The sequence below is a fragment of the Anser anser genome, assembly GCF_964211835.1.
Source record: "Anser anser genome assembly, chromosome: 22".
Lineage (NCBI taxonomy): Eukaryota > Metazoa > Chordata > Aves > Anseriformes > Anatidae > Anser > Anser anser.
This window is the reverse complement of record NC_139743.1, coordinates 4,050,868-4,077,688: the sequence shown is the minus strand read 5'-3', so window position 1 is coordinate 4,077,688 and position 26,821 is coordinate 4,050,868. Positions and strand designations below refer to the sequence as shown.

Sequence of the window (26,821 nt, the reverse complement as noted above, 5' to 3'; positions counted from 1 at the left end):
CTGTGCAGTACAGGGGGACTGCTCAGCCTGCTCGTAGCTCCCTCAGGAACTTTTGATTCCTCCCCTCCCCACTTAGCATCTGTCTGCCTGGATCTCTGTCACAGCGGCTGAGCCCATGGAGATGTATAAATGGGAAGGTGGGAGGGAGAGGGGTGAAAAGGAAAATCATTTATCTTAATCTCTTCTCATCATGCTTACAGGTGAGGGCTTTGCTTTGGGGCCAGGTTCAGGTGTCAGACATTCCTAGCGAATGTGAAACTTTAATAAGTCAACGTAAGCAAGTGTGAGGTATTTGCAGGGCTACTTTCCTTCTAGAAAAGTGAAATTTTCATAATTGACAGTTAATGTAAATTATCTGATATTTTTCTCTGCAGAATGACACACGTGGAGTTTTCAATCAGTCAGGCCAGGAAACTTCCACTTTCCCCTCTGGCCATGTCACAGCAGCTGAATAATTTGGTTTGTCTTTTGTAACAATTCTTTCCTAGTTTATTCTTCCTTCTCCTCTTAATGCCCAAGTACCGAAGGCAAGTTTTAGCCCTTCTTGTAATGAAAATAGTTGGGAATGAAATTTAAAGAAGAAAAATTCCAAGCTTTTCTGAAGAAAGCCAACTTATTGAAGCAAGGGAATTTGCCCTTAGAAGGAAAGATCCTTTGAGAGCCAGGTAACTCCAGCTTCATACATTTCACTTAGACATGAAAGTTTGAGCCCATACAGGATATAATGGTTGGAGAGTTGTAAATGCTTCTGCAATTTCCATTCATCTGTCACCAAAAGTTAACCAGAGAATTGCTCTTTTCTGCTTCTATTCACCTCAAGTCCAAATGCTTGGGAAGGAAGAGACTAAATCTTCTTATGGAAAGAGATTACAGTCCTGCCACTGGAATTTTGAGCTCCAGCTTTACCCTGGAACAGAGCTGCAGCATACCAAGGCAGAACGTGCAGCTCCACGAGGCAGCCGCTGCTTTGCGTTACGAAGAGTCTGGTAATCATTAGTGTACACGACAGAGCTTCAGGACCCGAGTCCTGCTTGCAAGTCCTTCCCCACCCCCTCTTGCTGTAAGGAATTCATTCTACGCAGCTTCTTGTGTTACAGATGGAAGTGTATTTCCTTGTATTCCCCTGGCTTCGTGGGGGGGATCAGCCACCCCATCCAGAGATGCTGCGGCCCTTTGGAGCTCAGCCGAGCTTCCCAAGGGAGGAGGACGTGGCCGGGTGTCCTGCAGTCGGTGTGCCAGGCTGAGAGAACGGCCTCCAAGTCCTGCTGATGGCCATTGCTTTGAATAATGGTGATGTGAACTTTATCTGCTGCAGAATGTCTGGAGTTAGTGTCCTGTGACATCCCTAGCTAATATAAAGGGAAGGGGAAAATCTCTTCTTTCCACTATTGTGATCCTCTTCTGAGCAAGAAAGCACCAGACTTGGTTCTCTGGCCCTGGAAACAACGCAGAAAGTTTCCTTTTGCCCCTTCTCCCCTAAACACTGGCTGAGCTTAAAGATCTCATTCAGCGTGACTTGCCTTGCCACCACAGCCACATCAAGTATATTTTCTTTCCATCACCCTTTTTGCGATGCTTTGTTTCCACCAGCTCTTCTCTGCTTTCAGAGCAGAGAAATATTAACATCCCCTGCAATGCATAAAAAGTCTGAACTTCAGCAGAAAATCAACCACTCTTCTCTACAGTGCTACCACCATTGCTCTAAAGGAGTTTCCATTTCCTGATGTTCTCAAATTGCACTGAGTAGCTCGAGTAATACAGAGTAGGTTCAAATCTGTTTTTATCTCCTAGTTACAATACTGTGCTATAAAGGATGTCACAGGTAAAGTGTAACAAAATCTCGAGGAAAAAATCTGCAAATTTCAAGGTTTAAGGGTACGTTAACGGTGTAGCAGCTGGAGAAATGCCTTTTTTTTATCCGTGCCTATTAGGGACAGCATACAGCATGAGTGCTTCATAATAAAGGCACTGAACATCTGGCAGAAAAGGGAAGTAGATGTCCAGTACATTCCGTGGGGCTTGTGTAGCAGGTCTGTGGAGGGCAGACGAGGCTGAGCAGGATCTGTTGGGTGAGGTTTCTGCCTCCTGCTGCACCTGCTGGAGCCTGCATATGCTAAAGGGGAACATCCCACCTGCTTTATACATTCCTCCCAGTTTTCTGCAGCGCAAGGGCAGGAAAGAAGGGGATCCAAGATGTTCATGCCTATCTGCACACTGTATATTACTGACTTCTTTATCTACCTATTTACATTATGGCTTTATTTTAGTTTACCTAATATTGCTTGGGGGCTCTGATTTATCAGCTGAATCTTAGTGGCAAAGGGAGCTGGCGAAGGCCTTATCATTTAATTTCTCTAACATCCTTCACTTCTAATTTATACACCCAGCTCTGTGACAAATTGAATTTGTATAACACAGTAAACAAAAGGGCTCCTAACTCTAGTTTTCTGTAATGGAATAACATTGTTGGAAACAGACATTAAGTGGAACAGACAGACCTGGGGAAAGGGCTCGGCTTCCCAGATGTAATTCACGTAGGGTCCAGCCTGGTTGTTTTGCAATAAAGCTAATAGGAATTTGCACTCAGCGTGATTATTCCTAATGATATTAGCTCCTTCCCAAGCCCTGGGCAGCCTCCTGGAAGGAAAGGGAAAATGAGCTGCGTAGTGGCAAACAAACAGGAGAGTCAGTGTTATTCTGGGCACCACTGCATGGCAAGGCAGCGACAGGGAGTAGCTGTACTTGTCTGAAACCCAGCGGCTAAGACTCCCCCAGTCAGCCAGGCTGCCTGTCATCAGGGATGGACATTTTCCCTAAATGAAAAATTCCCAGCCAGTGAGCACTCTCTTCTTGCTGGGCTCCTTCCCCACTCTTTCCCCGGCAGCAATTCTTGCTGCAGCTCCATTTCTCTCTCCTCACCAGCGTGTTTTCACCCTCCCCTGTTCTCAGCATTTTTTCACTCCCTGCTGATTGTTATTCTCTCCCATGGGAACGGGCTGATGGTGGCTCGGGTTCCTGTGAGTGGATGGGGGAGATCCACAGGCTTCTTGCTGCAGCACCTGGAAGCAGGGGCTGGCTGAAATCCCAACCCGGAGCCCCTCTGCCTGTCACAGCCCTGCTGCTGCTGGAGCTGGCAACTGTGACCCTAGGAAGCATTTTTTTTTCCCCCTCCATCTTCCGCCCATTCCTGTCAAAAATCCGAACTGCTCCCACCCTCTGCATGTAGATTAGAGAGAAAAGAGAGAGGAGTGCTTGTCACTTCTTTGCATCCAAATACAGAATCCAGGGAGACCAAGTCTAAAATTAGAGTGCATCACAAACAGCCGCATCTGAGTAAATTCATTTAATGTCACTCCAGCAATGGCCCCTGGGGAGGCTGCAAATATACCTGGAAGCAAGTGATAATAAATAACATATGAAACAGAAACAAAAATAAATGGAAGATTCTTTTCTGTGTGTGCCCGGTAGCAGCTTTCTCCCGAGGCAGTGGCGTCTGCAGGTTTTTTGGTGGTTGAGGACGGAGCACAGCTTATGCTCTTGAAGGGATATTTAAAGAAACAAAACCATGTGTTGCCTGCAAATGGCAATGATTTTGCCAGTCCATTTCTGCGTCAGATCAGGAGAGCCGCACAAAATAGACTACCCCTGAATTCCGATGGTTTTCGTCTGCATTTGAGGTGTTGATTTCAAAGGGAAGGTGGGGAAGAAAAAAATAGAGAATGGACAAGAGACATTTCCAGCCTTTCCAGATATCTGAAAAGCAAGAGTTTCTTCCCAGAATTGACACACATGAACATTTTATATAAGAGCTTCCTTTCCAGACAGCTGGGCAAGTGAAACCTTTGCTTTGCCCCCCCCTGGTTTGTCCCTCCGAGAGGGGCAGCAGCACCCCGGGGGGACGATGCTGCAGCAGCCCCCTGGCAATGTCAGCCCTCTGAGAGCCCAGGAAAATCTTTCTGACCATCAGTTCCAAAACAGAACAAACGATCTCTCCTTTTTCCTACTTTCTCACGTAGTTTTCTGCTTAAATTGCCGAGAAGCTTTGCCCTGGCCTTTCCTGGGTTGGTTGGACACCGATTATTACCCCAGTGTCCTGCTCCAAGTCGAGGCTTTAAATCACCACTGCAATACTGAGTAAAAGCTCCCCCAGTCTAGCCAATGTATCAAGGCAAATACAGCAAGGCAGGAGGGAGGGACGAGTGAGCCAAGGAGAGAAGGAAAAGGAACCAAATCCATCGATGCCGGTAGGGAGTCTTGAATCTGGTCCAGAGGCAACAAGAAAGAAAAAGGTTCTCCAAGAAGTTTCCTTTATTAAACCAGTTTGTCTTCTGTCTGCTTTATCACGGCCGATAGCTACCATTCAAGAGAAAACAGTATTGACAAGAAGCTGCTTGCAGCCTTAAGTCAGTTAGGAGCCAAGCTATCTCTCTTTTGTTTTCTTCTTTCTTCCTTTTCAAGCTGCAAGCTGAATGCGGTTACAAACAACTTCAAAGCAATTGACCAAAAGGGCTAAAAGATTGTTCAGAAAGACTGCTTTGTTTGGTAAAACACAACCTGGGCAGGGGCTGGAGCACCGGGGGAGGCTTAGTACAGGGGGGAAAGAGGGAAACAAAAGCGTGGGACAGCAGGAGGCACATCTCCATCCTCTGCAAAGGGCTAACTGGCTGAGAAAAGTTACACCTGAATGGTTGGACTGGGGGAAGCGAGGATGTAAATCCCCAGCTGGAAAAATGGTTTGGCAGTCAGGCTTCTGTCCCCTTGCCTTGGCTACTCCTCATGCAGCAACCCAAAACCCAAAGCTCTCGATGCAAAGAGCGGCAGGTGGGAAGCAGTGGAGTGTATCGACCTTGTCTGTAGCCCAGAAGCTCGAGCGACGGCTCGCTGACTTCTGCAAAAGTAGTTGGGCAGCAGCAAACAAAGGGAGAGAAAAATCTCTGGCCAGCCGTCTGTGGTGAGACGATTAATGCAGAAAGAAAGGCTGGGCAATCCTCTGAAAAGCTCCTTTGGGTAGCAGAGCTAGCGCAGAGCTTGTGTTCTCAGCACCTTAACCACAGCCTTGCTGGACACAGTCCATGACACGACAATTCCCGACCTCCCTGTCTGGGAGGCTCTGTGCAAGCCAGCTTTCCTCTTCTCCATTCCCGTGCACAGATCGTGGCAGAGAAAGCCCAGAGGCAAAGCGTCTGGTTTCTGGGATGAGAGCGCTGCACAGAAACCAGCCCACACCTGGAGAGTGAACCCGAGGAATGTCAGGGTTAAAAACACTTCTGACCAACAGAAACTGTATCTGAAATACTGGCCTCCAGTGCTTTGCAGTGCAAACATAAGAAATTCTATGAAAATGTACAAAAAAAAATGCCTCTAAACTTTCAAAGTAAAGTAATACTCCAGTTTTTGTAACATTCCAGCTCTATTGGTGTCTCACTGTGTGTATCAGGTACATGTGGATCTTGATTCAGTAATATTGACCATGTCACAAACCAGGATTAGCTGATCATCATAAATCCAATGCTAGCTTGTTTTATGGGCCTCAGAGAGTCTGCAGGAACAATAAGGTCAAGAGACGTTATTCTCTCAAGGATATTCCTAGAACAGAGTCTGAAACTAGAACCTTTGCTACCAAATTATTTCTATGTGACTGCTATCTTCCAAATGAGATACCTTGGTTAAACTTCAAAGCAGAGTCGGATTTTGGCTGGATAAGTCTCTATGGGCAACAGAACCTCTCCTTCCTCTGCAGAAGGCTGTGAGCGCTGCAGACAGTGACTTTGGAAGAGTGATAATGTACCATCCTTGGGCTGGAAATGCACCTGGTATTTGTAGTGCCTACGCACTTCTGAGGAATCTCTGAATATTGAATATTCTAAATTCTGAGCTTTACAGTTTGGACAAAACAAGGAGGAAAGGGATATCTGAGAAGACAGCAACTGACATAGCTAGGTAAATAAGGAACAAAGAAAGAGAAATGCACAGAAGATTTGAATGCACTTCTCTAGTTTACTGTAGCTGTAAAACAACATAAAAAGGTTTTCAGCAGCTGTCAGTGCAAGAGGGACAGACAGGGCCTGCCAGGCAGCCTGGGAGAGCTGCAGGTGTGTCTCACTTGATTCAGAGACCTCCTGGTCCAAGAGGTCCAATGTTACACCGCGATGCCAGCTTCTGCCTCCAGCTACAGGCAGGGGATGGATTCATGATGCCCTGGGGGGTTACCAGCTGATGGCCAGTACTCCCAACAATTTATCCAGGCTTATATCTAATCTCAGACAGAAACTGAACTGTCTTTATTCCAGTCCATGCCTCAACCTGTTTTTTGTGCAGTTTACAAAGCAAGAACAATATCATATTTAAGTACAAGAGATGATGCAGTAAAACCCCTTCTTATCTCAAACCAGACAGGAAATTTACAGGAATTGCAAGGAAAGCAGAAAGTGTGGCAGCCTGGAAATCGCTTTTGTCTCAGCTCACAGCCGCTCCCTCTTGCATTATTTACCACTTCTCACCATTTCGTAATTACCTGTTTGCACTAATGGAAATATCAGAGGTATCCAAATGACACAGCTGAGCATTTCTCCCACATCCACATGGGGTCAGGGCACTGTTACCAGCAAGCGAGGTCTGGGGACAGAGCAAACCTGGGGGAAATTGTTTTTTTACGCAGGGTCCCTGCTCCAGCCCCCCGAGATTGAAAGCAGACCCTCCGCTGCTTTGAAGTTGAGCTTTGCTCTCTGTGCAGCTGTTTCAGAGCCAAACCGGGCTTTGAACGGTTACAAATATATCTTTAGGACTCAAAGAAGACATTTACCGCAAATTCTATTTAATGCTTTTCATATGCTATTAGGTTTCCATTGCATGGGTAAATGAAGTCTACACCAAATTTCATAGTTTCAGTAGGAAAACAGTCTATAGGTCTGACTTCTTGTTAATGTGTTGTCAGCATACAAAAGGGGATATTTAATGCCAGTGTTGGCAGATTAACAAATTGCCTTGTCTAGTATTACATGGGATGCCACAAAACAGTCAGGGAAATGCTAAAGCTGTTATCTTTAACAGAAGCTGAAAATGAGTTGGCCTTTGGATTATGGGGCAATTTAAGACATGTAGGGTGTGTGATTTTTCTTCCAGGTGACAAACAGCTCCCTTACAGCAGCAGCAAAATTGGTAGGGGTGGCAGCAGCTGGCTGCACCTGCCACCACGAGTCTTCTTTGGGGCATTTAAGAGGCAAATCGGGCCTCTTCTTGGTTTCCTTTAGTGGGATTTCTACCAGTAATGTCTACTAATTGCTCTGACCCATCATGCAGACATGGATCTGGACCATTCTGTTTTATCTTCATCACTTGAAAAATGAAATAAATTTCAGCTTCGCCCATTTCCTTTATTTACATTTATTTTAAAGGTGGCTGCACACAGAAACCATGTTACAGCATCTTCTGTAATTTATGTTTCTTCCAGTGGATCATTTTCCCACTGCTATCCTTTTATTAAACAGTAATCCCTAAGAAACTGTTTGCTTGGAGCAATGGTTTGTTAGTTAATTGCTGGAGAGTAAATGTAGGAAGAGTTTCATTTTTATCGCCTATTGACAAGACTAGCTTGCTAGGCTGTTTTTTCAGGAAGAGTATTTCCTAAAAACTGTAGCTGCTGGTCTGGAGCAACAGCAAGACTGTGGAGGAGGGTGGTTGACTCCTTTTGGCAATTGCTTTCAGCTAATCTAACTGCTGCAAAACATGCAGACTTTTATTTTTTAATAAGGCAGCAAACTGCAAGTACAATGCACACCCTGACTAGGAAAGTAAATACCCAGGGCATGTCATCCTGCAAAAATCACGGGGGAGAAGGGAGGATGGGGGGTGTACAGCGTGATTTACTGACAACTCAGTCAGAAAGGCACAGACGTGATCACGCTTCTGCAAATCTAATTCTTACTGCCTAGCACAGGTGGTTTAAAGCCTCTTGTCTGCACCCCAAATCCACGTCGTTCCTCGTAAATGGACTGAGATCACCCCATAATCAAATCTCCGCCCGCCCAACGCAGTCTGTTACCGTAGTCGTTACAGAGAAGATAAGGTTCTAACCGAGTTATGCTGGAAAGCTACATGATGTAATTACCGATGTAGCATCACTTCTCGAAGCAAGGGAGAGAGATCGTTTTCCCTCCCCTCCTTCCTCTGGGATTCGCAGCAGCCATCTCCTTGCCGCAGACACGGGGGCCTTCAGACTGCGAAGCGAACCGGGGCTGGGCTGCAGCTGGCACAGGCTCGCTGCTCACAGCTTCATCCACAAGTTTGTCCCAGCCCGTGACATCTCCTCTGTCACGTATACTCAGGTTTGTTGTGGCTGCGGATTACGCAGGTCAATTACCACGATGGAAATCAGGAGCTGGCTGAGCCATTCTTACAACCTTTGTCATTCTGCTTCCAAACTCTTTCTTCCCAGGAGTTACCCAGGCAGCTCTCACCCAGAGGAAACCCGGTGCAGGGACAGCAGCAAAACTGCAGGACGAGGCTGAGACTGGAGCTGTTAAGACTGCAGCCGTGAGGGTATAATTTATGTACGGAGAGCAACGTGAGAGTTTGCTGCAGCCCGAGTGGATGTGAAGCAGCTTATAGCTGCATGCCAGCAGAGCCCCCGTGCTGCAGGGTGCTCGGTCCTCGCTGGTGGAGCTGGCTCCTGGCACCAGGAGCTCTGCAGCCCCGTCCTCTGCCCACCGCTGTGGGACAGCTCCTGGGGCTGTTAGAGCCAGCACAAGGCGGATTGCAGTGAGGCGATGACACACTGCTCGTACCTGCAGCAAGAGACAGTTATAGCCAAATCCAAATGTCAAGTCAAATGCTAGCTTCAGAAAAAAACCCTAGCAGGAGCATTAGGTATGATGGGTAATTTAAAACAGGATTGGATTATTATCTGTATTATTATCTCTCTGGATGGCACTTGGAAGGAGATGACATTTCTACTCTCCTCAGAGTGAGGTTTTGCTCTTAAGAGAGGTAGGAGTTTCCATTTTGGGGCTCATAAATAAATCTGTTGGTTTAAACGAAGCCGGCGGAGCTGGTGCAGCTGGGCTGCAGGCACTGCGTTCTGCTGCTACAGGGACGGCAGGGGCTTTCAGCACACTCCCTGCAAAAAATGTCTTATTGCTGTCAGCTGAGCACAGAAAATCTTCAGTGTTAATAAACTTTTATCACCACCAACCTGGAAATTGGGGAGATTAGCCCCACACAAGGGTTTCCTGGGACTGCGTACACAAGGAACGCTTTCATGGCGTGCACGTGTGTGCACGCCCCACGGAGACACGTGCACGGACACACGGCTCTGGCACCACCGGTGCTTTCACAGGGGCTCTTGTCAGCAGCCAGCTTCCCAGTGCCAAACTGCCAGCCTCCACGAAATCAGACCCTTGCAGCATTAATTCCCTGGTTTTGCAGAGCTCTCCGCGATTCCTCAAGGCTTCGCGTCTTTCCAAGCCTGGTTCTGTGATGTGGGCCAAGGTAACCATGAGATTTATGGCAGGCCACAAGCGCTGGGAAGCAAAACCAATTTGGAGAATTGTTTTAAGTACGTGTGGGGATTTAGGCAGAGGCCTGTTTAAAGATCCTCCAGTGCCCCTCAGTTGCTGTGAGCTGCACACCTACCACAACAGCTGGAAGCTGTAATGCTGTCTGACATATCTGCTGCCGAAATAATCACAAGATTAATGAACCTACTGCAGTTGTTTGATATTATTTCTGCCAGAGGATGCTCTTGCAGTTGCAGTGCTGGATTATCCCCTTCCTCATCTCTGTCATTTTAAGACGTCCACATCTCAGTTTAAGGGCTGCCTGGGTTTATGAACACCTCTGATTGTTTCAGCTAAAAGTAAAATTGATAGGGAGCTGTTAGAAATGTCAGAGGACGAGCTCACTGCCCTGGCCAGTATTTCCTCTCCAGAACCTGGAAATGGCTGTAGCTCTGCACAAGGCAGGATGAATCCCCCTTTAAATATCTTGTGTTTCACTAAATGCTCTGGGGAAGCAGGATAGACAGAAGCGGGATGTTCCTCATCTGCCTAGGAGCCAGAGACCTCCCTAGACCCATGCAGACACTTCCTGAGTGTGCTGATTCCCCACCAGACTCCCCAAGACCCTCTAAACTGCAGGTAATAAAGCTGAGCAACATTTTCACTGGAAACCACAGTCAGTCAGGTGCTGGGATGGGAGATTTATTTCCATAATGCTTTTTGTCCTTTCTTCTGTATATCAAGAAATACAATTTTTTTTTTTTTTTGATACCTTGCTTGAGTTCAGATGCCCACAGGCTGTGGGCCAGATGTTTTTGTGCAGTCCCACGTGTGTGCCCTTGTTGCAGGGCACTGCTCGCTACCATCTGTCCGTCAGCACCAGCCACTTGCTTCTCTCCTTTCTTTTTCTGCCTTCTACCACCCGTGGCAAAACCACGGAGCCTGCCCGCAGTTGCCTGTGGTCTAACACAAGATTATGAGGAGGGCTCACTCCTCTCCACTGCCATCACTGCTCACCTATTCCCATCACAGACATGGTTTAAATAGGCAGCTTGTGTCCAGTGTGTTTCTGCCTGGCTAAGCAGCGCGTTCTGTGCATCACAAGAGCTGCTGGGATAACTGACAGAGGAGCTGCTTCTCTGAAAGCATCTGCCATTGAAGCCTGGTAAAAGAGCAGGGGAGGGGAAGAGGTGAGCTGAGATGGATGTGCGAGGAATCCCGACCCACTGCTTCCTTCTCTGCTTGGCATCTCTTTATTCTCTGGTGAAAGCTGTGGAAGGGAAACCTGAGCTGAATGCATCAGCGCTATTTATTCAGGAGGAGGAGTTTCAAGGCTAGCCGGGGCTCACCGCATACTATAAGATTTCCATTCTCTGTATTTACATCTTTGTTGGCAGCCACTAACAAATCCCAGTGCTGCAGTAACTCACTTCTGAAGAGCGCTGAGCTCCAAGTGGTGCTGCCAGGTACCACGCAGCTGGACAGAGGCTTTCGCTTCAGGGTTTCAGTAGCTGCTGTCCCATGGCCTGGTACCGTTGCCCAGTGAAGGCTGCTAAGGAAAAGCAAAGTGAAACAAGCCCTTTGCTCTTTCTTTGAGCAAATCGATTGACAGGGATTTGTGCAGACCCCGAGTTACTGAATATGATGCTGACGCTGGTGCTCAAAGGTGACGTTTTTTGGTCCTGCCCTGCAGAATGACCTGTCCCCGTCCTCAGCACGTAAAGCATTCAGGTGGTCTGCATGCAAATGCTGTGTCCCCTCGCCAAAAGCAATCAGCAGCTCTCCAGGAGCCAGCTGTAGATCAGGAGCCCATATGGGCTCTATCATCAGGTTTCGGGCAGACAAAAATCTTAAGGAGAAACACATGGTTATTGTACAAGCCAAGGAGCTGCAGCTCTTTGTCCAGCCCTTCCCAAAGCAGTCTGTGTATAACGAGTCCAAACACAAAAGCAATAACGTGAGCAGATTCAGTCCTGCTAGCCCTTTGCTATTGCACTGCTGGAGAAGCACTGCTCAGAGGGATCCTTGCAGGGAGCAGCAGGGGACTTCAGCCTACTTCTTGCATTAGAGGTGGGCACAAGACATGGGTGCTTGGCCCAAATGTCACCTGCTTTATGGAGGAAATGGCTGTTTTGTCTTGGAAAGACATCTAGCCCTGATGGGTATACTCCAGGAGACAGGGACCACATCCCTTGATGAGTTACTACTGCTTAATTACTCTTACACTTGAAAATTCTTGTGCCTCCATCTATTAAACTTCAAAGGTTTCTTGTATCTGAGATCTTCTGCTCCAGCACTTACAGGCTGTGGTCAAACCACCTTTTCCCTTTCCTGTTGTGTTTGCACCGTGTTAAGCCCAGACGAGGACTATTTCTATGCCATGATTTGGCCTTGGCATTTTCACAAGCCCACCCCATTTTACATGAATTTTTGAAATAATGCATGAATACCGGGACAGGCATGAGTTTCCAGAAATGGCTTTGTGAAAAGGGTAGTGCCATCTACTCCTCCTTTTCTTTTCCTGGAGTACCCGTTTTAACCAGGGGAGTGCTGAGACATCTCAGCCAGGGCCATCTTACCTAGGCTTTTCAAGGGTCTCCAAACACTCTGGGGAGTAGAAAAATAATGCTCCTGGCAAGTTCGGGGAAGTTCTGCTGAGTATCAAGAAACAAAAGAGAAGTAATGGCTAATGCCTCGTGGCTCATTTTCCATCTATAACAACATAGGAGGGCAAAGGGTTAGTGGGAACTGCTTGTAATTGCAGGTTTCAAAGGGTGTGATTACAATTTGTCGCTATTGTGAAAGCTCAAGTTTGGAAATAATTGCTTTGTTTAACTTCAGCTTTCTTCGTTTTGCACTGCATTAAAAAACACTCGAGAATATCTCCAGAGCTGCACTTTCATCAGGAGCGGGCAGAACGGCTCCAGCAGCGTGGGACTGGCACCCTGAGCTTAGGCTGCTTTCCCTGAGCCAGGCAGGGACAGCACCTTAGGGACAGTGGTGGCACCTGAAGCCCAGGGACAGCAGAGCCCCTCCACAGCAGCACAGGGTGGCTGGGATAAGGACATGCATGGAATTAACAGCCCCGGCGCAGCATTGTGACTGATGAGCTCTCCTTCCCTATTTGCCCTCATTTAGGAAGGCAAATTGTTCTGATGTGTAGAAGAGACTTGCCATGGCTCTTTTTGAGAGATGCCTGAGAAATTTCCTGCAAAGGAAAGCAGCACAATTTCTGTGGAGTACAATTATTCGGGCTTTAGAAAAACTAGAGACAAGTTGTTCTTGCTCTAAACCTCTGCTTGTGTTCCCTTTCCACTAGAGCAATAAAGTAAATACATCATTTGCTGATTAATTGGGCTACTCCGGCTACTGACTGAATACTCCCATGTGAATTATGCTTTCTCCCTTCGCAATTTACCATTTTGCTGTATGCAACAAACCAGCTCACTCCAAGCGAGACTCGCTCCTGTTCATCGCACAGGAGCCCAGTCCATAAAAACCCAGTACAACTAATTTAATGTAGGATTTTCTAGCTGAAACAACACAGAGATACTCTTAAACCTCCAAGTTTCATTTCCCTGTCAGAAAAATAAAAATAGAGAGATTGCTGCCACTCAGTTTTCAAAGAGCCAGGGCAAAGCCTTGCGCTGCAGGTGATCCAGGAGCCATCCCAACATGCAGCCAAATTCTGATCCCACAGGGATTTCAGATGGGTTTGTAAGCTGTGTCTGCACCTACTTCATACAGGCCTCTGGAAGCCCAGAGTCTGTTTAACATCCCAGCCTAAGCTACCATTAGAATTTGCAGTCCTGCTAATCACTTTTATTCCCTCTCTGTTTTTCATCACACACCTGGGAACCGGGATTTTATTGTTATTGTCTGCTACATGCCAGCGTCTCCCGACTCCTTGGTGCTTTGGCCCTTTACCCATCCGGCTGCCTTTCGGCTCTGTGCAAGAGATACTGCTCGGGGGCACGGCAGCCAGCTGCAAATGACTGCAGCCCCAGCAGCTGGCTCGGTGGATTTATCTGTTTTCTTTGCTATCGGGCTTGTTCCCGTCACCAGGGGCTCCTTGGTGCCGAGGCTGCAGCACTCGCTTTTGCACATTTAAATCCCATTTCCCAGCTGAGTGTCCAAGAGCAACAAAAGCCGGAGGCATCAAAAACGATTAGGCACCTTTCTGCAGAATGAGCTCCGGTTGCGTAGCAAAGGTGCAGAACGAATGTCAAAGGCAGGGATTGAGCCCCAGCAGCAGCCACCAGGGTGTCCCCACCAAGGGGCTGGGCACCCAGGGGGCTGCTGCTGGCATCTGGGGCCACAAAGAGCTTTAGTGCCAGGCGCTCTGCAGCACGGCGCACCGGGCACCTCAAAGTACTCCTGCAAGTATTAATGAAGGCTCGGGACACCCCTCGTTTATCTTGGTTTTGCAGATGGGTAGGATAGAGCGAGACCTTTCGGGGACTCCCTCGGGGCTGCACCGTGGCTCAGCAGCGTAATCAAGATTAAAACACTCGCAGCCTTTGTTTCAGTTGGGAACTGCACTGCCCTGCTGGAGCAGGGAGCAGAACTAAGGAGGGTAGGTTTTCAGCCCTGAGCTTGTCAGGGCTCACTAGGCACCCTTGCTTATAATCAAGGGTAATTGTCTGTTAGTCAAAGTTGTAATTTACTGCTTCTCAGAGAGGGGACACTTACAGAGACTGTCTCATCCACAGTGTTTATGCCATCCTCCAAAGCCAAACTGGAAGCCCGTCCCTGTGTTGCTTCCACTCTTTATCATCCATGCCAGGGAATCTTTTAACACTCTTTTTTTTTTGAGGTCAGCATTTTTCTCCCTTCTCTCTTTGTGTTTGGAGGGAAAAGAAATGCTTCTTCAGGGTCTGCGCAAAGGAAATCTGTGCATTTCCAGCACCTAGGAATCCACGGTCCCTGGGGAGCTGCCTAATTAACGGAGAGCTCGCTCACTCACCCGAGCTCCGTGGCTCAGTTACTGTCACCCTGCTGTAGCCCCCAGCCAGCGCCTGCCGCATCTCAGAGCAGCTAGTTAGAGATGAAGAAAGGAGGCTTTGCTGCCTTTGATGTTCGCACATCACAGCTGCTACTCTTAGACCACTTAATAATTATTTTTCTTTTTTTTGTGAATTAGGACTATCAGGGCAATGCTGTTTCTTTACATCTTTTCCTCTGCATGGCCTGATTGCATTTGAGGAATATGATGGAAGTGGCTCCGTGTAAAGCATAGATGCTGAAGACAACCAGAATTAAATTGGTAGAGCAGGGGACATACTTCCAGTAGGGCACGCAGCCAGATGCTCTCATTGCAAGGTCAACAACGTCAGAGGAGTCAGGAGGTCAGGCTGCTACAGAACCCATTTCTCCCATCCACCCAGTGTCTAGCTGCTGTCATTTATCACGTTTCTGCTGTTGCTTCCTCTCTGGTCTTCAACCGCTCTGAATGTAATGAAATAGCTTTTGAAAAATGAAGTTCTTGCTGTATAAAACTTTCACAAAAACACATCCAGCCACCAGTCTCCCATCTTTTACAATCATTCCTTACCACAGGCAAGCATTTAGAAAGCTGCTACAAGCTGGCAAGCTGAGCTTGTTCAGGAGATAATATTTTACTGCCCTTCTCTTTTGCCCCAGAAGCAATCCTTTAAGGAGGAAAAAAAATAAATACAGATTGCAATCTGTTTAATACAGCTGCTCTGTGAAGTGCTTTACGGAGTTGCCTACAAGAAAAAGATGATGCCAGGGATGCAGGTGAGCAGACAGTGAGCACACACACAATGCTCTCACTAACACAGCAGGATGTTCAAGGCAAACCCCAAACCCTCATGTGCAGTAACAGAGACAAGCAGCGTGCCTCGTGGGCGGGCTGGCAGCACCCAAGGTAGTCCCGAAAGGGTCTGGATTAAGTGCAGCAGGTCACCCATCTCAGCCTGGCTCTGGGGACAATGCGGTGCCTGTCAGCCATGCACGGTGACCTGCCGGCCCTGCAGCTCCTCATCGCTGGAAACATCTGTCTCAGTCACAAGGAGGAGCACTTGGCCTCGCTTTAGCTAATGGAGATGCTGCAGCACCCAGCGAGGGATGTTAGCCGGCGTCTTCCTTCCCGAGGCCTTGCTCTTGGTTTGTGCAGTGCTGATAAGAAGCAGATTTCATCAGAGCACCGCGGGCTGGCCAGCTCGCTGCTGGGAACCAGTACCTGGAATAAAGGTTGCGGCTGCCTACCTAAGGGTAGCTGAGATGCTGTAAAGCATCTTGCAGCACACTGCGGGAGGAGCATGCAGTCATCCTCGGGAAACCCCAGTGAGCCAGAGAGCCTGGAAATACATCAAGAGAAACAAACTACCAGAGGCATGAATGAAAACCAGGGAGCGAAAGCGGCTGGAGCGCTGGAGGTCGGCCAGCAAACGCTGACGGGCAGTTAGATCCATCCAAGAGGGAGATGACCTTTGTCCCTGCCACATATAAACTTATGTTTATTTTTGTTAGTCAAAATCGGCTTTGTTTTGATTTGATCGTAGGAAGTTTTAAGTGAAAAGGCAAAAAATGTTTGCAAAAAGAAAAAGAGATGGCAATTAAAAACGTCAGTTTTCATCTGAATGTTCCACAGGAACTAACACACATTTAGTGACCGCTCCTGGGGGTTTGCTGGAGCCAGTTCTGCCTGCCCAGAGCACATAATTACAGTAATATCTGGACTGAAAGGCAAGAGGGGAAAAAAAAAAGAAAGAAGAAGAAGAAACAGTCTGTGCTTCTTGCCTACACTTTGAATTTTGGCCAAGAACAGCTCTGTTTTATTTACACGTGCTGTTAAACAAGCAATACCTTCCTTCAGTGTATTGAATTTTTCTATAGGGCCCGTACGGAAGTATTTAGAGAGTGAAGAGTTCAGTGCTGTTTTCTGGTCCCCTTTCCTGCCACCGCCGCCCCGCACTGCCCTCTTTCTCCCAGTGCACGTTCCAGCCAGGTACTGGTCTGAGTAACTGGGGAGAGGTCCTGTGAACGCTGTAATCCTGACCTCACTCATCCTCTGCCTGTGTGTGCATGAAGCTTACAGCAAGGGGATCTAGATGTCTAGCTGGGACCTTACAAGAATAAATAGCAAAAAGACCCATTCTCTGTCTTTTTGCCATCTTTCATTCTTGCCCATGGTTTGCTGCTTTTCTCTAACTCTCATTTTTATTTTTTTCCCCCTATAGAATCCAATATACTTGTTCAGATGGGCTTGTCCAAGCTGAGTTATAAAATCCTCAACTGCTTTAGGGTTCACGAGTGTTTGTAGGCTATGAGCTGTATAACATTTTCTGCTCCATTTGCCAAGGGCTGCAAAACCCTGGTACACACTGTTAAGACTTACCCGTACAGAGCAATTTCTCAAAATATTAAATTAATCCAATGTTTATTTCCGTGCCCCTTTTGTTCTGCCCTCTTAATCCTTAGATAGCAAGATGGTTTACAAGAAAAGTGTACTTTCTGCACTCTATTAAATCTATTTGGAGTAGAATAGTAATGAAGCACTGCAGCCATATCATAAGCCACAGGGAATTATATCTGAAACATGCAAAGATGCATTCTGAAGTAAATGGTCTATTGATCTTAAGATTTTTCAGTTCTTTTCAAGAAATCTCTCCTGACTTCTTCCAGTTGTTATAGGTGTACCTTTCAGTTTATTATCACAGATCTTAACCCCATTCTAGAGCCCTTTCTGCCACTTCTTCCCGTCCCCTGTACAACAAGGGAGCCCCTTCCTTGAAACAAAAGCAGGGAAATCCTTCCGAATCCTCTGCAGGCTTCTCTATGATGCCTGAAGCATGTAGTCCCCATCAAGCTCCAGGAAGGTTTGTGGCAAACAACACTGGAGGTTTCCAGTGCTGGATCTCACCATTACGTTGTGAGGTCTGCTCAATGGCTTTGGAGGACCTAGCCTAAAATCCTTAGGGTTTTTTATGTTGTTGTTGTTGTTATTGTTGTTGTTGTTGTTATTATTATTATTATTATTGTTATTATTATTATTATTATTCCCCCCATTCTTCACCCCCTGTGCAGCTCTATGTGCCCATCACTGGCAGGTTCAGCAGACAGAGAATGGAAGAGACATTTAAAACTTCCTCAGCTAAAGGTAAAACTTACTTTCACGGCAGGTAAACCCAGTAAGCATCACGGTCTGCGTGCCTTGAAGAAATACGTGCTGCATTTGCCTACATTCATCTTATCCGGGGTCAAGCAAAACATTTTAATCTCTAAGACTGATTAATCCATCACAAAATTCCTTGAGAATATGTAATGAAAGAATATCCAAGGAGCAAGTAAACAGCAGAAGAGCACCGAGACAGGTGCAAAAACAGTAACTACCTTTTGACACGCTAATCAAATTATGAGGCATGAGTTTCTGTTTGAACTAAGCAAAATAAATACTCTTAACCCAGAAACACTTAGGGAAAAAAATGCCAAGGGACTCATAAAACCATCGCTGCAGTATTTGCATTGATAATTTTAACTGGCACTTTACAGTGTGGCATTTCATTCATGCTCTCAAGGCAAAAACCTATCCTCAAGTCAAAAACATTAAAGTAAAAAATGGATTTCAATAAAACAGGATATAAAAACAAGAAATAACTGTAAATGGAATTGAAAGCAAACTGCATAAAACTCCAGCCTTTCATTTCTATTCCAGAAACTTTACCTCTTGCAGCTGCAATGTGATCAGTATTCATGCCCACTTTCCTAAGAATTTACTGCTTATGGTAATATTCAATGGTCCTTCAATCACAAGCATTTGTCTGTTCATTTCCATAGCTCCTGAAAATTAAGCAAGAACAGGTATTAAGCCTTCCTCTTCTCCCCCTCTGATCTACCAGTGCTGGAATGAACAGAACAACAATTTCTAGATTGAACAAATGATGAATGTGGGAAGCGCTATCAGAGCAGCAGAACAGGTAAGGGAGAAGAAAAAAAAAAATCTCTTTGAAGACAGAAAATGTGAAACGATTTTCATTCCAGCCATGACTTTTCTCCCCGCAGACACAAATGCTGGAGTTCACATGAGTGCAAAACCGCTACTGCCGTGTAAAAGTCGGTTCTGCTGCAAAAAATGTGAAGTGACTTTTCAGTAGGAATTCACAGCATCGCCGAGGGGGAAAGCCCTGTCTTTTAAGGGTTTGAAAAAGGCAAAAAGAAAATGGCCAATTTCACCCAGAGTCAAAGAACTATTTATTTTCACATGTGAATCTCTCAGAGCTGGCAGACTCGGGTGGTTTCGTACTCTGGCCATCAGCGTTAGCGATGCCGCTGCTCCCTCCTTCGCAGCTCAGGGCACGGGAACTGAGCTTTGCCAGGAGAAATTCCCCCAGCCGTCAGTCGGTGGCACAGAAAACTACTTCTCTGTCCTTCTGGACAAAGCAGTTAGCAGAGTGGGACAGACAAGGGTGTCATCTAGCCCATCAGGTCTTTCCTTTGCTGTCACATACCCGTCTCTGCAAAGCCCAGGATCCTGCTGCGCACTGACCCCTCTCTGGGCCAGCACCATCCCTAGCAGCCAGCTGCTGCCTAAAGCTGCCCCCAGAGCCGCTGGGCTCCCTGCTCCACATGGCTGAGCTCTGTTCCCTGGCAGGTGGGCATCGCACCAGCCTGCACAGGCTCTCTTAGGGAATGGTGATTCTCCTCTCTTCATTTTAAGCCAGGAAATCCAGCCTCTTCCTTTGCTACAGTTCCCTCCATGCTGCAGTTTTGCTTTCGCCTTTTAAAGAGACTTTTCCAAGGCCCGTTACATCAATGGCTGAATAGATCCCTTAATTTCTAAGCTTGAATATAAACTATTTCCAAATAGAGATAGCGCATAATAAGCCTTAATATGAATGATTGCTTAGCTGGAAAGGGAGGTGTGAGTGTAATGACAGTGGAGGAGAGAGCAGTAAATGAGTATCACACACAGGGAGAAAACAGCCCTGATTTCTATTATCTCAGTAATAAATGGCTGTTTGACATTCTTCGGTGTTACTATATATGGCTGGATATTACAATACACACTGTATAACTCAGTTACTCAATGCAAGAGGCTGTGGCATCCTTCCAAATTCCAACATATGTGAAAGAATAGTTTCTGCGAGGAACTCGTCTCTGTCGCTGTCATGGGTTTGCTGAAGAAACTGATTGGCAACCGGTTATCTGGGGGGAATTTTTAAAGAGTATACGTTTAATATTTCATCATTTTACATGGATCAAATAGCATGCTGAGTGTAAAGTCACCGCTATTCTTAGCCTGTGAAAAGGAACAGAATTTACTGAGAGAATACGTTAGATCTTGAATTAAAAGAAGAGGCTGCTTTGCTAGGAAAGAATTGCTTTTCAAGTTGACTCTCTATTTTACTTTCTTTCTTTCCCATCCAAAGGTGGTCTAAAAGCCAGAAATGAGAGGCAAGAATTAAATGCAGTCTATTAGCAGATGCCTGGGACATTGTGTATTTCTTAATTGCAATATAGGCTCTTGCATTGGATATGACATTTGAAAGCAATAGTAGATCCTGTGTAAAAGAAAGGTGATAGATGAAGCATGGAAATCTTCTGTAATTAGTACAAGTTTTATAAACAGCCTGCTGCAGCCTCCGGTTTGTTGAGGAGTGATGCTGTAGGATAGTCCCTTCGGACTGATGTTCTGCCATTCGTCACGTCAGCCACATCCCTCTTCTTGTGTCATCCCCCCTGGTCTTGCATCATCCTCATCTTTGCTGTGGATATATGTTCTGTGCCATCATCCAGGTCTCTGGTGGAAGTGTTGGACGATGTGGGCCTTAATATGGATTCCCAGACATCAGTCATTCTACTTTATCCTCTGAGCTTGGTGAGCCAGGACACTTTTGACCCACATAATAGCCTGTACATGGGACTCATCCTTCCCTAGCTTCAAGATACAAGTGCTGCAGGGGACAGTGTAAAAAGACTTGCTAAATTTAATCTACGTCTCTTTATCCTTAATATCACACTGGCCGATTTCCTCAGAGCCCGTGGCCTGGTCATGCTTGGGCAAGGGTTTGGGTTGCACAGAGGGCTCTGGGGTCAGGTCACAGAGCCATCCCAGACACATTTCGCAGAGGAATAGTCTTCATGCTGTCTTCCACCTGCCATTATATGTATAACTTCCCAAGGTTCATTAAACACAAGCCTCTACCTTGTTACCACATCAAGTCAGTGGAGTTATTTTTCCGCTGCAGTTATGCTTCAATTTGGAGTATTAATTTCCTTTAACACTTGCCCTATTAATCACTTTAACAATCAAATTAAGACAATTATTTTAATGATCTAATGTATTATAAAGAGCAGATGATACACATTTATAACCACTTATGCCAGAGCACTTTTATAAAAGTCAGCCTAGTCAAAAATATATTAGACCATAAAGGTACTCCTATAGGGTCAGGGAAAGGGATGAGGAAATGTTCTGTTTGATTGATTTAAGTATGTCTGCCTCATCCCTGGGAGAACTTTTATGGGCTCTGGCCCTATAAAAATCAGGTGCCAGCCACTTAAAAGGATGAGCAGTTTTTTATTTTTTTTTATTTTTTTTTTTAATCTTCTGGGATATTAGCACTAGAGGACAGGGTATTCTCTTTTAGATTACCCCTATTCTGACTATTATGCACGTCATCAAAACGAATCTCTTTTTACCATTTTTTGTATTATTGAGTTTTCAGGTAGGTGCTGCATTACCAAAATCCACCATGTCCCCCTTGTTTCACAGGTCTTTATGTTTTGTGTGGAAATTCTGGCCTGAGGAAGTGTCACTGAGTCCTGACACCTTTCATATTTCTCTGACTCAAAGTATGGTTTCTTGTGAGATTCTGCCTTACCGGGGCTGTTCAGATTGACATCTACAAGAGATGGAAAGATAACAAGGTTAAGAGTAGTGGGACCAAGCCCACCCTCTGCAAGCAGATAAGGACGTGCTGTCATCCCACGAGTCGGAGTGGGTTGTTATGACCTCTGTCATCTTACTGCTCCCAAAGCTGGAACTGAGTGCTGAGCACCAGCATCTACCGGGTAGCTGAAACACAATGAATGAACTCATACATAAGCACTTTATTTCCTTTGAACCAATTTCTGGGCCTAACTCTCTTACCCACAAGGGACAGCTGCCTGAATAACTCTTTCTAGCAGAAAATAAACTTTTCTGTGTCGTGCACGTTTGCATAGGGAGCCCTACCCCACCTCAGAAAATGGTGTCCTCATCAGAGTAAGTCTTCATCAGCCGTCATCTGGCTGGACTAGGAAAGCGCTTGCATCAGGATTTCCAGACTCATGACAGTCAAGATAGAAAGCAACTGTTTAAAACGTCTTTCTAATGGCAGAGATACATCAACAAGGCTTTGCTTTCTGCAGCTGAATCCTATGATTGATCATACAATTTCATTGCGCAAAAATCCATCTATGTACCTGAAGCAGTTTCTGCTAAGATAATACTTCAGTTATGTGGCCATCTATACCAATAAACTCTGGAGCTTACAAATCTATTGGAATCTTTACAAGGAATACGCCGCAATGCTGTCTAGATAAATGACATCTTTCCAGTTTAAAGCATCGATTTCCAGAACCAACGTATGTACTTGTGTGTGGGATGGACGAATAAACCTCAGAAAGACTAAATCAAAATGACCAGGCTGACCTGGGGGGGAGCTGAAATATGTGACTGTATTTATTGTGACCATAGTTAGGGAGGGTTTTCTTTTCGTGGCGGCTGTATTTAGGGTGTACGTGGGGAAGATTCAGTTGACTGTCCTTCAGAGGCAGTAGGCAGCAGGAAACTGCCTGATTATGGACACCCGGTGTGTAAGGACCCAGGGACCCTCTCCTAGCTGATCGTTGCCAGCCTGGGAAAGGTTAATACATTATGGGAGTGCCCCGAGCCCGTTTTCCTGTTCAGTTTCCTCTGAAAGGAGCCCAGGTTATGCCCTCTGTGACAATGGGGGCATGTGCTTCAGAAGCCTACTGCTGTTCCGAATTAAGATGCTGGCTGAGCTGCACCTTCCATTTGAGGGTGGGAGCAAAAGAGCTAAGGACCCACTCTTGCACCAAATGGCAAGGATTTTAAAGGTAGTGGCTTTGCACTTCTTATAGTTCTTCAGCTTGCTAAATGGAATCTGAACAGCAGAAAAAAAAAGAAAAAAAAAAGAAACAAAAAAACCACTCATCCAAATAAAGCATTTAGCAAGAAAAGGACATCCCTTTCCTTCTTAGCACACCCCAGTGGGGTCACTAAAGATCCATTCCCTTAAAACATTTTGATGTCCTTGGTGAAAGGTGCATTATAAATGCATAATTTCCACCCACAACCCATTAATCTATGTGCAAAAACAAACTCGTAAATGTGAAGTATTTATTATTTGCCAACAATACATTTTTCCTGTTAACATCAGCAAGAGTAAGTGATGTTATTCTCTTCCTGGTTTGCTGGGCAGTTAGGGAGTTAATGGGGTGAGGCAAGCAAATAGTCAGTCCATGAATCTTTCTTTTTTAAAAAGAAAAAAAAAAAAGGAATAGGCAATGTCGGTCTCATGGCATTTACACTCCTCCAGCTACGTCACAGACAATGCAGTGGTTGCTCCCATGAGCTGACCAAGAAACAACCTCCAAAGCAAGGGAGGGGAATTTCTGAAACCAAACCAAAACAAATCAGTTTCTGGCTCCTGCATGGCCCTGTGTGAGTCTGCCTAATTCCCACTTCCCTCCCTGTGAGCCCGTGCACCCCGGGTGCTGTGCACAGCCTGGCCTTCCACCTCACCTTTGGACCGTGTGGGTTTCAGGAACTGCAGCACGAGCCCTGTTTGCCCTCAGGCGTATGTGGCTCTTCCCAGAAGTGATTTGTGTCCTCTAGAGTTTTATTAGCATTCATTTTAAATTAATACCGGGAAGATGTTGTGTCCTAGATTTTAGGTGTCAGCTTATGAGTACAGAAGTTCCTCGCCGCTAAGGTAGTTCATTAAATACCATGCTCCGAGACACCGGTGCTTTTCAGGGTGAGGATTGGGAAGTACTTCTTTCAAAGCTGCTGTATTCAACACATAATTTAAGTTCTAATAGAAAATCATAATATGATTATGTTCAAATACATTTTATTTTCTCCTTTGGTCTTTCACACCTATTACTGTTTCAAATCCTAGTTACTTTAGAGTAACTTTTTAATAGCAAAATCAATTTTCCCCAAGCAAAATTTCATTATCACAGAATTCTCATTAAAAAGGTGTCTGATACAAAAAGCAGAGGATGAGAATGAATGAAGTGCAAATTATTACAGTATTTTCCTTCCAAACTGGTTTGCATTCTGAAGAGAAATCCAGTACTTGTACTGGTACAATAAATAGGGACCAGCAGCACATTATGGAAAATTTGGAGAATCTAATTTATAGATCCTTTCTCCGTGTCACATACTTCCTTGGCACACAACAGAGAGCCAGAAGGGGCCTTCTATACCATTAAGTCCAGTCCTCTGCAAAATAAATAAATAAATAAATAGATTTTTTTTTTTTTTAATGGAAACACCGGCAATTCACGGAGAGTCTTCCACCTTTCTACCTGACAGTTTCGGTGTTAAGATTGTACTTTAGGGCATTCTGGGTGCACAAGCAATACTCCAGTGGGTTTCCTTGCCCCCCCTCCCAGCTGTAGATACCAATAACGTTTTCCTCATAGGTGGAAGTTCTGGGTCAGCAAGGAGTGAAGACACTTGACCAGTCCCACACTAGCAGCACCATTAAAAAGTAAGAAAACAAATCCTAGAAGTTCTCAAAGGGAGGACCATTAATTTTGTAACTAGAAAAATCTGCAGGATGGAGGATGTGACTGTATTTTTAAACGGAGACTCAAAGTCTAGAGTTACAAACCATACATCTATAGACCTATAGTTAGATCTGCAGATACAAAAGAACACTCTAGAAGTGATTTTCCTGCATTGCTGGTGCTAAATGGGGCACAGAAATGTTATTTTCAAAATCACCATTTACTGCTTCGATGAAATTAAGATCTTGGGGTACATCTGTCTGAACTCAGATCTGGGTTACATATCACTTTAGCGTGGGGCTGTTGTGTGTGGAATTCAGTGTAGTGCTTGGAAGGCCATATCAGCATTAAAAATTTAGGCACAGAACCAAATTAAAATGAGAAGGGCAAAGCCATGTGCTAGGAATCCAGAAATGCTATTAGAAAGCCAAGTGCTTTAAGTGTTTGTTGCCTCTTTACTTTCTGTCCCAGATTCTTCCTTCTTTCCTACCATGCACATCTGCTCAAAGACATTAGTTCCATGATTTATATATATATATTTATTTTTATTGACACTTGTGCAGAGCTCCTCACTGAAATAAAGAAGATTATAAAAAATATTGCCATGTTTATCACAGGTGTAAGAGTAAAACCGAGTCGTGACATATTTCCCGCTACCCAGGAAAGTCAAGCTGATGTTTTCTCATTCTTGGAGTTTATTTCCATGCTGCTGGATGCTCTGAAGACAATTAAAAATAGCCTGGCTCTTCTGCCAAATATTTGCAGTCTAGGTAGAGGACAGCATAGCGGGACATGACTCTGTTCCTGTCACAGCTTATTCACTCACTGCTTTTATGCAGGTAGTTGATGCTAATCCCTGAGAAAACTTTTGAAGAAACCTTCCACCCTGCTAGGAAAGGATGCAGTGAACAGCGGCATGAGGTGAGGGATGAAGTTCCCAGTCAGTATTGTTTTCTTCAGTTCCCCCTAAGGAGAAGATGAGGTCAAAATAAATCCTCCTGCCTTTAATGCTTTAATTTCAGCATTGTCTTGTTGGAGTGAAACATGCAAAAGCAGATGCTATGGTCTCATGATTTTACTTTATTTAGAAGACAAGGGGAAAGAAATTAAATGAAGATCACAGCCATTTTTTAAAAGGACAACCAACAGCTATATATAATTACAGGGATATCATGTCAGATCAGAATCATATGGCATAAAACATTGCATATAGATGCAGTAAAGGTGTCAGGAGAAGCCCTAGAAGACCTTTGGGTGATGGCAGGGGTCTGCACAGTAACAAGGTGGGAGAAAAGCTGTCATTTCCAGTGGAAAAGCTGAGGAATGATGCATAACGACCTCAGTTTGTTTTAGTGTTTTGAAGACTGAAACTCCAAGTGGTTATATAGAGCTGGTCTACAGGGAATAATCAGAGCTACAAGCTTCATAGCATGAAACAGAATTACTGGCAGACATTATCTGTGAGTAAAAGCAAGGCGAATACATGGCACCTCTAATGCACCCTTCATTTTGAGCATGATGCATTTAGGTATCTCCAGGAAGAGTGTTTCTGCTTGTACCTCTGAATTTTTCTAACTGACAACAGCAAGTAGGCAGATTCAGTGAAACAAAATCTTTCACACGTTCGTGAATAATTTTCCACCCAGCTTGAGTCACCCTCGAGAATCTGCGTCCCCATCCCCACCCAAGATCCTCACAGTGCCCAAACCACCGTTTAAATGTTCGAGTGACTTCTTCTAGTGCTGTCATAGCGGCAGATGGATCAGTGACCAAGCTAAGCCCATGATATAACCTAGCCTGCTCGTCCCACGGTGTGATCAGTGCGGCCCCAAAAGACCCGTGGCCTGAGCTGAGAGGGTGAGCTCAGGCAGAGGAGGGCTGTTGGACATCTACAGGAAGAAGTTTGCTAACAAATGCGTTCTTCCCACACTGCAGAAGCTGGCTGCCATGCCAAGAGGCTTCCTAGCAGCACCTCCCACACTCTTTCCAACTGTGATTCAGATGGTGGGTAATTAAAGCGAAAATTCAGGCGGAATTTCTTGGAAATAGGTGAAGCATTTCACCAGTACTATTCAGCTTCAAATCAGCATTAAACAAAAGTAGCCAGGTATTCTAAGTTTTTGCTGGCTTTTGTTTGATTTTATTTTTTTCTGGGTGGATTCTGGATGAACTCTTTCTTACTTGGCTAAGGGTGCCTAGGAAACAAACAGTCTGTTTCATGACAGGACACAGCACTGAGTAAGGAAAAACGGAAAAGCAAGGAGGGAAAATTTGCACGTGACCAGGCAATGGAGAAATTTTGAAATTTTGAAATTTTGAATTGTAGTTGTTCCCAGCAGGTTATCCTGGTCTTCTCATTTCCAAGTTAAGACTGGATAGAGGCTGATGCAGAAGCGATGCGTAGTGAAAGAAGTATCACAGATTCTGCACCTGTAATTCCCATTCTCATTTCTGTGCACAACACGCCCTGAGCACTGGGCCCAGGAGCCAAGGGAATGGGCACATCTCTACCTGCTGGCTCTGGAGCAGGGAGGGTGCCAGGCTGTGCATGTGGG

At 45.4% G+C, this 26,821-nt stretch overlaps 1 protein-coding gene across 5 annotated transcripts in view; it reads left to right on the top strand.

The window, feature by feature from the left end:
- The window catches only part of LOC310885252 (uncharacterized protein), a 95,382-nt gene that overhangs the window by 17,332 nt on the left and 51,229 nt on the right, over window positions 1-26,821 (top strand). The window contains exons 4-5 of one of the 5 annotated variants that reach the window (XR_014574635.1): window positions 375-665; window positions 821-8,425. Coding sequence is in view for 1 of the 5 variants with exons in the window: in XM_083808378.1 (XP_083664504.1) it covers window positions 18,405-18,436 (32 nt within the window). In the remaining 4 variants the exon portion in view is untranslated. Of the gene's footprint in view, window positions 1-374; window positions 666-820; window positions 18,437-26,821 lie in introns of those variants that run through there. The other 4 variants (XR_014574636.1, XR_014574637.1, XR_014574638.1 and 1 more) reach the window with 4 other exon arrangements.